Source organism: Falco cherrug, chromosome 4 (genome assembly GCF_023634085.1).
Source record: "Falco cherrug isolate bFalChe1 chromosome 4, bFalChe1.pri, whole genome shotgun sequence".
NCBI classification, from domain to species: Eukaryota; Metazoa; Chordata; class Aves; order Falconiformes; family Falconidae; genus Falco; species Falco cherrug.
The window spans coordinates 82,138,753-82,151,653 of NC_073700.1; the positions used below are offsets into that span (position 1 = coordinate 82,138,753).

Genomic DNA, 12,901 nt, shown 5'->3' on the forward strand with positions numbered 1-12,901 from the left:
GTTATGAGGTTTATAATTAGCCTTCTTAAACTTAAATACTGTATCTCTTTTCAAGTTTGTTGTAAAAGCCTTAATTAATGTATTTTTAAAGCTTATGATTCTCAGATTCTTCAGTTTCAACTTCTGTGCTTTCAGTGTCAAACATCTTAAAAATTTTGTATGTTTCTCTTTGAAGGAAAATAAACACTGTGTTTTCACTTTTAGTAATTATTGTTGATATTAATCAGTTTGTCAGGTCTTGTGCAACTTACCCAGGAGGTGTATTTCTGCAGTATAGATTGTCTCAAGGCTGTGAATAAGTTGTAATCTTCAGAACTATGATGTACTTGGTGCGCTGCCCACAGAATATTAACCTCTGCAAAACACATAATTTCTAATGAGGTATGTACTAGAGAACAAAGCAACATTTGTTTCTCAAGGCCTTTTTACTTTTTTCCTTAAGCTAAAAGCAACTAATTTCCCAACTTACACTTAGCTATTTTACCATAGTATAGCAGTAATAAAACCTAATGCTCAGAGCTGAGTTTGGGTAGGCTGGGTTAAATGTCAGTAAGTGGACACAAGTCAGCGTAATTTTCATGCTGACAAAGGTGAGGCTGTGGCAGGAGCTAAAATCATCGTTGGAAGAGCAGAAGGATTTGTGATTAGAGTTAAAACAGCCAGAAAGCCTGAGCTGAGTCCTGATAATGTGAGTCTATAGGAGCTCTGTTATGGGGTTCAGAGGGATGAGCACTGAGGATGCTTTCATGCCTGTGTTTGTTTACTGAAGTTACATTTTAAGCCTAGAAGGGGACACAAAGCGTTCCAGAACTCTTACAGTTCAAATTTAAACAACTTAACTGGTGTCTACTGTTATGCTTACCGTTTTCTGGAACACGTAAATCTTCAAGGCCTCTTATACCACAGACCGCAAACACAGCCTCTGCCTGCCCACTAGTGACAAATGGCAAAACAAACGGCTGCTTGCTGGGGGCTCCGGACCCGCCACAGCAGAGCGGTGCCTCTGTGGTGTTACAGTTCAAAAAAAGGCGCTGGAATAAGGGCAAAACCAGTGTCGGCCGTGTCCTCTGAAGGCATGACACCTCTCATACACTGCAGTGAAGAAGCGTACTTCAAACTCCTGATTGTATTTCAAGGCATTTTCTCATTAGGTGCAGATCTGGGTGGCCCCTCTGCAGTGTATATTGATACTTGTGCAGTCTCAAGTGGGAGGTTAAGGCAGAAATGTTCATGGCCATCAGATGTATAGCTATGAGGATGACCTTAATTATAGCAAAATCAGAAAGTGGGTGGTTAATGCAGCCCAAATAATGCCTATTTGGCATAAACCTAAATGGAAGGTCACCTGTATTTCTAGGGATGAAGTGTACACAAAGCCTCAGCTGATTACATAAATTAAAAGTTAATTGGCTGGCTGCCAGCTGCGCAACTCCCACTGCCACTGACTTGTTTCACCAGAGCAATTAGAGAAGTGCCTTTCACAGGCATTAGAATCACATTCACAGAATGATCTTATAATGTGTGTTTAAAGTCCTGAAATTATCTGGTGCCAGGATTACATCAAATAGTTTAGGTATAGTTTAGGTCTAATGATTAACATGTACTGGCAATGTAAAGTAATGTTAAAAAAATCCTCTTAATGAATCTCAAGGTGTCTTCACCATTTCAGGAGACAAGAGAGTCATAACACGAGGTAACAGTCTTGTATGCTAGAAACTGAGAACTTTTGAAAGAACTAATGAATTTTGACAGTTTGGTAATTCACATGACAACAACATTCTTCAATGTCCTCTAAGTCCTTGAAGATCCTTACAATTGCTGAATTAATACTGTAATTTCAACTATCATAAAACACTTAATGCTCAGTCTGAGAATTCTTCCTTCTTTAAATGCATTTGTTCCTGAAGGAAAAATTGTTCACGATATCAAGAATTAGTGATCTCTCACTCAAAAATATCACAACATCACCTTAATGCATCTCTGCCTAATGAGCTCACTAGGAGATGAATTATTCAGGTGAGCTTCAGTACACAGTAATAATTTGTATTTGAAATGTTTCCCAAGACCTCAACAGAAGCTAAATGAGTGAACAAAGCATCTGAAAAGGTGGAGGTTAAAGACCTGTCTCTTTAGCTGTTTTAAAAGCATTTACTTCCTATCACAAACTGTGTGTAACACAAGCCTCGGCTCAATGAAGTACAGCTGTGCAAACAGGGTACAGTAACTGGATCTTGCTTCTTTCCCTCAGTCATTTTTCAGCATTATGAAAAGTTCAAGGAAGGGAATCTATGATGATTTTTACAGTCTACTCTCATTGTAGTTAAGGTCAAATGGTTTTCAAAATGAATTACTAAAAAGGCATTTTATTAGCATTCATTTTTCAGTTAAACTGCCTCTTACACTAACAAGAATATGGAATAAGGTAACTGAATATTGGTAAAAAGTTAATCTTTCAGATGTGCGAGTCAACTTAAACTATCTATTATTCAAAAATACACCAAAGGAATATTAGGGACATCAACAAACAATACCGCCACAAGTAACTTAACTGCTAAATCTATTTCTGACTTCTTCTGTTACAGCTAAGTAAATTAAATCCTGCTCCTTAATCCTATTCTTGCTGACATCAATGGTACAGACTATGCTAAATTCCTTGGCAAACAGGCAGAGTTGACAATCAGAAATAATTTTTGCCTTTAAAATTTATCTGAAGAAACTGATCATCAACAACTTTTTGTTTGAAGCAAAAGAATAACATTATGAAGAAATGTCAAATAGATCACCCCAAAACTCAGTCTGTGACCATTAGTACATTAAAAATATTACAATCGCAATGCCTAGAAGACATCTCAGAAATGTAAGAAACAGACCAAGCACTCTTCAAGGAATACAGCTGCCTGCTCACCGACTACCTGTGACAGAAACCAAAATGTATTTTTATGCGTCTATAGAAGAGTTGGGGTTTCACCTTTTTATTCATAATGATGATAACCTGAAACAAAATGAGAGAAGTTACTTGAATGAAATTAAAATTATAAAGGTTCTCTCAGATGCATTTTCTTAAATCTGTTTTTGCATAATGGCCAAAAAAAGCAAGCAAGACTGACATATGGCCAATTCCAACACAGATTTTTTTTTTTTTTTTTTTTAAAAAAGTCTATGTAGGAAACAGGAAGTATTACTGCATTTTGTGTATTTCTCCAGTCAAATTCTCCTGTGAAACTACAAGAAAAAAGTAGGCAATGGAATTGGAGGAGCCACCCAGACAATGCTCTAATAGAGTTTTTGATGTTTTCCAAGTCAAATATGATTGGTAAATACAATTTTAAAAACTACATAACTTCACTACCCATATGCACAAAAACAATTTATTGATTCAGAAGAGTGAACATCATAGAGTCATAGGCTAATTTTGGCTGGAGAGAACCACAGGAGGTCTGTAGTCCAACCTCCTGCTCACAGTAGGGCCAGCTTTACGTTCCCAAGTACTGAACCCAGTTGGGTCTTGGAAGCCTTCCTCATTGTCTGCTGTTTTAAAAACTAACAGAACATAAACGTGGCATTTCCTTTTATGTAGTTCTGAGGGAAGTTAATAGAAATTAAAACCTAGCACAGCAAGGACCTCCTTTCCTGATGTGGCTTTCCCCAGGTTCCTGTTAATTGGTGGAGACCTGACAAGCTTTTTGCATCTGGGGAGGAACAGAACAACTACATCTTGCTGCTGGAGTTAATTATTGTTTAATACATTATTATTACCATTGTGCAGAATCAATGAATATTTTCTTCCATTACTCAATATAAAAAGCAAAAGAATCAACATGTAATCCCCAAAAAAGAATGAAGGATGTAGATAAATGAAGAAGGAAAGGAAATTGGTGCTACACAGGAATTGCTGGATGATCAACAGGTTATCATAGGGCCCTCAGTTTTTGCTTTAGCTCTTTAAGTCTCCATGAAGATATCTCAGTCAGACCTGCAGCTGCTAAAACCAGTGAGCTCCAAGCGGTTATTTGTATCCTAATACTAATTCTAAAGGAAGAATGAAATTTGTCTTTTTTAGCATTAGTTTGGTATATGAATCCTACTGATAGAAGAGAGAAATGGGAGGCTTTAGGGGAACTTAATAGCAGCCTTGCAATACTAATCATCAAGAAGCTGGAGCCAGGTTTTTTGCAGCAGTCCCACTTTATCTTTTTTTCTGGGTTTTCCAGAAAGAAGAAAGATTAATTATGTTATCCTTCTTTTCCACTTCTTCCCTCCCTCCTCCTCCTAATTAAAACATAAAAAGTAATGTTTCACCATACAATCATATTGGTATGGCAATCAGTGATCCTACCTATCTTTAATTTTTTTCTATTTCAAATTCATTTTTTGGCACTAACCAAATTCCCTTTTGTGAGACCCAAAAACAGATTCAATGCCTGGGTCGTATTTCACTACTTCTGAATTATTTCTTTCGTGGTAATAGAAACTGGTCATCATACACATAAGATTTCTCTTCAAGATTACATAATGCAGAGAGTTCAAAAAGAGACACTGTTGTTCATTTCTGTGGCTTCTCATGATTTTCACAGCCCAATACATTTAGATTAACAGCAAGAGAAAAATATGTATGCCAAAAAAACTAGTCACTTCAAGGAGTGATGTCAACGAAAACAAACATTTTACACAATCCTCAAAATCAGCAAAACGGTAAAGATTTGATAACTCTTCAGTGAACAGAAAATGTTAGACAGACCTTTTAATTAAAAGGGGGTAATTTCTTTGTGCACAGCTTTATAAAACCTGGATCTAAAGTAGAGTGGAAAAAAAAAATACAGAGGATTTAGACATACATCCACATGCTAAGTCATGTACATTTTCCATTCTCTTTCAGTCAATGCTGACACTAGCTATGAGAACAGGTGAAAGTTTCCCCTTGGCATCTACTTAAATTTAAACAAAACCTTCAGTTTCACTATGTTTGCCATCTTTTACAAGATTAGATACCTTCAGTATTCAACGAGGAACTGAACTGCAATTTACCTAACTAGAAACTCAGAAGATAGCAAAATGACATTTGCTGTGCCACAGATTACCATGTTATGATGAACTCCACAAAGCCAAGCACGCGGCCAGAAACCCCTCACCGCCAGCGTGATCCCTGCCAACCCCTGCATCAAAACTGCGGCTTCCTAGAGCAGCTGTGAACTGCAGCGCTGCAGAGCAGGTTCTCTGTGCTGCATTCACCCACAAGCAACAGAAACAGGATCATCTCATGGGTCTACTTTTCTCCAGTCAGAATTGCTAGAAATCCCAGGATGACTGAGGAATGGAAAAGGGCCTGGAAGGTAGAACTTCCCATCGTTCCTTTTCTATGCATTTCAACCCTCCCTACAAAGATCAAACAGAGAAGAATACACAGTGTTTAAATAATTTCTCCACTAAACTACTAGTTTTTCTTATTTACAATAAAACTGATAATTTACTAGCTTCCTGCCTTGTTCTGATTTCTTCTGTTGGATTTCTTCTGTTGATGCTTCTGAAATATTTGAATAAATCTCTTCTCATACAGGGCTTTTTCAAAGAGTTTCATTACCCACAGGATTCTACGCTATCATTGGATGAATAACCACCGAAACAGAGCACCACTTAAGTTTTGGTTTTGGGAGGGACAATTACTGGATTTTTTAAATAAATTTGGCTAAAAAACTGTATTTTGGGACCCAGAGTGGATGCCCTTATTAAAACTGGGAAGCCACCCTAGAATCCATTACACGTGACAGGAAAACAGAAACCTACCTACACAGATTAGTCCACAACAGAAGTAGATATGACCTACACATGACTCTCCTGTTTAGTCTGTAGTGGTGCAGTCCCTCTTTTGTTGCTCTTCTGATCCAACTTAACATTTTTTGTTTTAGTGTTGCTCAATAAGAGTTGCAAAATACCTTATTTGTCAAAAGCCTCTGCTTCCTTCTTACTAGAAATATAATTCTTATAGGAACAAATTCTTTTCTTAGTTATGCTAGCATAAGTGCAGACTTGTGTAGGTTAAATAAGAACAAGATTAGATCCAAGGAATTTATCTGGAAGATTTTCATATACCACACACAAAGAAGCATGTATACAAGGAAACATACACTTCTTTTTTTTTTCTTTTTCTTTTTTTTTTTTTTGGGGGGGGGGGTGGGTGGGGGTGTTTTTTGTTTTGGTTCAGTTTTTTAATAACAAAATTTTTCTTACACTGTGGCCTTGGCCACAATGAGCGTTAGCAGTTTATATTCTCAGGATGATCACGTGTAAATCAAAATACTAGCTGTAAGGAGATCTGAGTTCAACTGGTGAATTAGATTTGATTCATTATAGAGCTTCCAACAATTTTTTCAGCTTTCTTCTTCTGCATATTTTTCTTGAGAAGGATCAATCTGTGTATGTACCTGACACAGACCAATTCTCAGCATTTAGAAAGTTGGACTTCCACTACTGCTTAGAATAATAGGAAAAACAGTCTACGTTAACCTTTGCTCCCAGAGGTTCCGTGTCAGGAGAAGTGGAACAACACAGAAGCACCTCCTCAGCCTCAACATTATTTAGTCCTATTTGGTCATATTGAAATGAAATATATTGTGGTACCCAGAATAAGCAATCATACAACATGTCACACAGCCAGTGTTAAACAGAAAATAACGCTACCACAAGATGCTCTGTAACCTACATGGTTGCAATCCAGCAGCTTAACTAGGAAATTTCACTAGGCATTCCACATCTGATCCTTCCGTAATGAGATAAGTGCTTTTTCTGTGCTTTGTTCAGTATTATCTCTGTTTTTCAGACCTCTTCTTAAGTTACCATATGTGGTCAGCAAACTATTTCATGAGTGGGCTAACTTATAATCAAGTAACACATGGTATATGGTCCCATGGCTTACAAGCCAAAAATCAGTGCAACCTTCTACAAAACCTGCCTCCAGAATCTGCGCACAAGCCAAAACCTCCTGCTTGATCTGCTGCCATACCAGTTGAAAACACAAAACTGCTCCCACACGAAAAATCCACAATAAGATCTGCAAAACTTAAGATGCAGAATGGTCTAGGGAAACGTGGGAAGAATCAAGACAAGCCAAAGCATTACATATGCTACCCAGAACAAACAACAGGCCAGATCACATCCCCTCTTAGCAAGAATCTGGGGGACTGTGAATTATACTGAAATAAACTTCTGAATCTGTAAAATATTTAAGGTATCACATGGTTAGAAAAGCAGAGACTGACCAGTCAAAAAATAATGGTCCTCTCAACCCATACACGCCCTGTGTTATTTCCTGGCATCTGCATAAGCATAAACCATCAAGGGAAAGGCTAGAAAAAAGCACAGCGTACCTGAAGGCTCAGTCCCTTCTAGTAGGACTAGTTCCCTTGAAGGCTAAGCTGCCTGGGTCAAACAAACTTCATGCAGCATAGTTATATCAATGTAAACAAGAGTAAGAGTCCCAGGTAATTACATAAGGACAGTCCCATCACATGGTCTGTGAGCTTCTCATACAGTTGCCAGGAATTGAGCAGTCTCTTTCCACACATGCCATGGAAAACCACAGAGGAATAAAGGTTATTAGGTAAGGATTCAGAAATTAATTCACAGTGACTCAATCTCTGACTTCACTCATAGTCGTAATAGAAAAATGAATGTGCATTCCTTTGTGGGGAAAGATACTGAGACGATAAACAATCCAAAGCAATTTTAGCATTGGAAACGTTGGATTTGGACACTTCCACAAGGAAAAATTAAGAAGATGAAGAAACAAACAGAAGGAAAACACAGAAGTCTTATTAGCATGTTTGTATGTAACCCCTGAAAATAGTGGAATATTTAACAAGTCTTTCAGTACACAGCAGGTCACACACAAATTCTGCTATACCAACTTGCCTAACCAACCCGTTTCTCACATCTTTCTGGATCTAATTGTTCAAGTTCCCTAGCTGCTGGGAGCAGCTCTGCAGCTGGATAAAGTTTTGTTTGCCAGAGCTCTAAATGATCTCTGCAGCAAAGCTCTGAGTCTCTGGATCATAAGGAACCATGATGGTGGCAGCTCTTACGCTGTCACTTGTGTCCTTTGTGAGTGTATAAGGCTTGATTCAGGCACCCTGTTTTCCAGTTTTTCTGACTTTCATAACAGATTCTTTAGGTGCAGGAATCTGACAAACAGCTCTGATTTGTACCAAAAAAAAAAAAAAAAAAAAAAAAAAGTTGCCCTGGATAACTAAATCATAGCATAAAATCCTGTTTATGAACACAGCCCCACGCCCTGTCAAGCATTTCTCACCAATATTGGGCTCAGGTTTTTCAACTATCTCTTCTTCAGTGAGGGCTCCTACTAGTTATAGCAAGTTTCATCCACCTTACATCCTCACAGTCTCCTAACTGAACGACACAGTATATGTTAACTTCTGCAGCTCACTGATGTAGCAATTTTTTGCAGCACTTAGCTCTTTCTGCACCTTTTTTACTACAAAGGGGAGCAAATGGCTCATTAATTGCACAAATATAAATCTTCCTGTTGGTGAAATTAGATTTATATCTTAAAATAAAAACCTGCAACAAATTCCTGCGTAAAGGAGAAGATCCTCAGCAGCTGGTGCAAAGTGACTTCTACAGATCTGTGCCACTTTATAGAAACTGCAGACTTGACTCAAGCTTCTCCAAATATGGCTGATTACAGCACTCGCAATCTTTAGTTCTGAGCATTTGCCAACCTGTACAATATAACTTAGTGTTACTGAATACTGATGTCAAACTGTGGCATAAATGTGCAAAATGCATTAACTGTGACCAAATTAGCACTCTACTCCTTAGCTTGATGATAAAGAGAACTGAGACTAAATTAAATAAATTCTTTTTATTTTTAAAAAAAAAAGTTACTTCGGAGAACCTACTTTTTTTTTTTTCCTTGAATGCTTTCGGGGAAGGAAAAAAAAATAAATGAAAAGAGTCTCAGCCACCAAAATGTCAGCTTATGCAATTTGAGAACATATTCATCTTGGAGGATCTTAGAAGGAAACTGCTGGAATGAAGTGGAAAGAAGAGAAGATAATTCTCCTTTTGTTTTGGGTTTTTTTTTTTTTGGTGGGGGAGTGGGGGTGAGAGTTCTTATTCTCCTGTATTCTGGGCTGTCTCTACAAAAGATTGATGTCTGGTGTCACCGTTAGGAAGTGCAAACTGTTCAGCTTCATTGCAATCTATGTCCTCATCCTCTTGCTCTGCAGGATACCACATACTTTGGCAGGCAATATTCAGATGGGAAGCACTTTAATGGCAAGAATGGATGCCAGTGAAACCTTTTCCCACAATGTTCAAAACTCTGAAAGTGCATACGTTAAAGCAACATAAAACTGCAGGATATTAGGAAGAAAACAATAACTGATAGGAACTCAGCCACATTAATCTTACTTTTTGCTCCTCAGAACAATAAATTTAAAGAATGCTAGAGAAACACACACACAGAGGAGAAAAAAACCCCACAATCTCCAACCAAAAACAAAACACAAAACCAAAGGATGAACTGGAATGAATTAGAAGTCCTCCAACTCAAAGGCATAAACATACTTTTTTTCAAAGGAAATATCAATGCCCCCTTCACGTAACTTCTACCTTGTAGGTTGAATCCCTGCATTCATTCAGTCAGTCAGTTCTTCATTTTTCCAAGCCAGATACAGTAAGCCATAGCACTGATAAGTCAATGGAGTTATTCTGGTGTAAAAGAGGAATTAACTCTACATAGTTTTCTCTTGCAGAGTATTTTAGATGATTTATTAAGCCAAGTTTCTGAATTACAGGTATACGGAAATGCAGACTGTTTGCAAACAAATCTATTGAAATGTACTGAGATATAAGGAATGCCTGGGGGACATCAACCTGCTTAAATAGACTTTAAAAATACTCTAGGGGAAAAAAAAAAACCCCACATCCAACTTTTGTCCCACTCCTTTGTGGATTTGCAAACCATAGAAAGAGCCGCACAGACACTTTAGTTTTGTGCTCTCTACGGACCTGATCCAAAACTTACTGAATTCAGGTGAAAAATACCCATTAACTTTAACAGATTTTGAAACAACTTCATTATATATTATTATACAATTCAAAACAAAGGACAGTTAACCCTTTGAAATCAAGCTCAGGTTTTTAGTGAGATGGATGACCCATATTTATTTATACATTTGTTTAACAAGTGTCAAATTATTTCTCCGAGAATCAAAAAGAACCAATATAGTAACAGATACCATGTGTTTATTTAACAGCCATAAATCCATTGTATATGGCAGTTATATTGCTTATTTACAGAGTATATGATGCATGAAGAAAGGAAATCTGTGCTTCTACAGAATACATTTGGACCAGCATCGTCAGGATTTAAACTCCCATTCCTAAAAAGCACATAGCTGACTATAGATCCTCTGCGTCCATCAAGTAACTACCTATTGTTGCACCTGTCATACAATAGATTGTCTCTGGACACTGTTAAGCACACTGAAACTTTAATAGCCTTTCCCGTTTATCATTCTAACAAGAAGGACATGGAAGCCATGTAGAGAGATGGATTAGATAAAGAGACCAGAACAGGCAACTGTCAAAGCATGCAGCCTCAGTGTGAAGGTGAAAAAAAAAAAGGGGGACATAAACTTGCCTCCATACCCCACCAGCTTGGGATCCATCTGGTAAAGCCCACCCTTTAAGCACGTCAGCTAGAAGGATGCCTCTAGCACCAGAATGCTATCCTCAAGGTTTTATCTCCCACCAGTCCCTGCCCTGTCCCTTCAGCAGGGAACACAGACATGCCTAAATTAGGTCTACACAAGCCATCCATGGGGGTCCAGGTATTGGCATGATCAAACACATTCAGCAAAAAGGCATGAAAAAGCCTTTAAGAAAGCTTTTCACTTGAGCGTCCATTGCTACTGATGGAACTCTGACCATCAGCCAGAGAAGTTACTTGACATTCCGTTTCCTTTTCCCAAAAAATATTAATAAATGATTACTAGTTGAATACTGTTGCAGTAGACTTTCCAGTACATTATTCATTTCAACGTTTGCCGTAGGTTTTGGTAGTGATGTTTGTGGGGCCGAAGCTGCTCCAGCGCTGCCAGCAAATACTGAAACAGATCACAGGTCTGGGAGTGCAAAATGAGGGCTGGCAACAGCAGCAGCTAACAGATGAAGCCGGAGGTGCGGGGGAGCAGGAATACCAACAGGCTCCTATGATGCTAATTCAGACTGATTTGTCAAAGAACAGCTATAGCACTTGACCTGCAAAGGCACTCCTCCTACATGCTCACTGTTTTTTGCAGCCACATGTGTCCTGACTGATGTTGCATTTTCTGACTTTAAAGGCCCACAGCTAGTGGCTGGATAATTAGTAGCAGAGCTAACAGAAAGGAAAGGATTTCACAGAGAGAAAATACCAAGTACAGGGAAAAAAAAAAGATTTTTACCTGATTAATTATGACATTTTAATACATCCTACTAAATTAATTATTTTTTACCCTTTATCTGTTTGTTCTAAGCTAGAAAATAAGCTAAGATTGAAATCTCAATGCAGGATGCATCTGTTGTACTTGGTACTTTCCAAACACACAAAACCAAGCAGTAAAGCTATGAAGTGCAAGATACTAGACTACAGACTTACCCCAACCACTATAATTGTATATAGGAAACAGATCTGCCTAAGAAAAATAGGCTCCTCTATTTTATAAAGTGTCATTATTATCTGGCAAGGGTAGGGTATTTCCTTTTCAGTATAAAATAGAAGGGGTTTGCTACTTCGCAATCCCTGGTTAAAATCCATTGCTAGACAAAAGAACTGACCCAAAATGAGAGGGTGCTATTGTCCTCTTCACGCAGATTGTGCCAAACGTAACTCCAGTCTACCAAAAAAAACCCTGTTACTCCACAGCCAGTCTCCTCCCACAGTTAGCAGGGGAGGAGAGGAAAACAGAGAATCTTTCTCTTTATCTGCAAAGTGTTGATTTTTTTATGGAAAACATACTTGTAAGTACAAAGTTTTACAGTGTGTTAAGACATATCAAACAGTAAGCATTTATGTATAATTTCATAGCATATTTTATATGCACACCAGTACCCATTATCTCTATAGACAGCATGGAAGCTCTCAAAGCTTGTAAGTTAAATGACTACCCCATATTCATCCCAGTGCTAACACATTTTTCGGCAGAAGGCCCCAGCAACGGATGAAGGGTTTGTTTGTTTGGGGTTTTTTTCAGCTTCTCGGCCAAAAAGACTCAGCAGCAGCTGACTAATGGCCAGAGGGAGGCACAGCACAAAGGTGCCAGTTCAGGCTAAGAATATCCTTTGCTAAAACCCAGAGGAATTGTTAGGAGCTTACGCTAGGAAATCAAGACCCAGATAATCAAACTAGTTTACAGCACCTGGTGCCAGTATCACAAAATCTAGGACAGTGGCTATAGCACAGGAGTCTTTCTTATTTTATCTCCAGAGAGGGGAAAGAAGGGGAAAAGAAAAGAAAAAAAAAGAAAAAGAAAAAAATTTGTATTAACAGAAGCGAACCTAATTTAGATTTAGTTGCTGAAACACATCAGGACAGTAAATTCACACATTTTTATAACAAACTTGAAGGATATGAATATTGAAATTATTTTCAGAAACAATTCAAACCAGTAAGTGATTATTTACATAATTCCCATTTAAATAAAATTCCTAATTATTTAACAACTGCTATAGAGAAGCAACATGTCTGATAAAGTAAATGGAAATTGAGACATGGGCAGAACAAAAATATTCTCTGTTCCATACTTTAGAGAGTGAAAATGTTACTTCACAGAGTTGTTTACTTCCCTCTACTAGTAGTGAAAAGAACTGTAGTTTAGGAGTACTATATACTCTCCTTAAT

The 12,901-nt window shown here is 37.9% G+C and overlaps 1 protein-coding gene across 1 annotated transcript in view; it reads right to left on the reverse strand.

The window, feature by feature from the left end:
* AGMO (alkylglycerol monooxygenase) overlaps positions 1-12,901 on the reverse strand; it is a 192,023-nt gene that overhangs the window by 114,725 nt on the left and 64,397 nt on the right. The window contains exon 4 of the mRNA XM_055709039.1: positions 252-355. Coding sequence (XP_055565014.1) covers positions 252-355 — 104 coding nt within the window. The remainder of the gene's footprint in view (positions 1-251; positions 356-12,901) is intronic.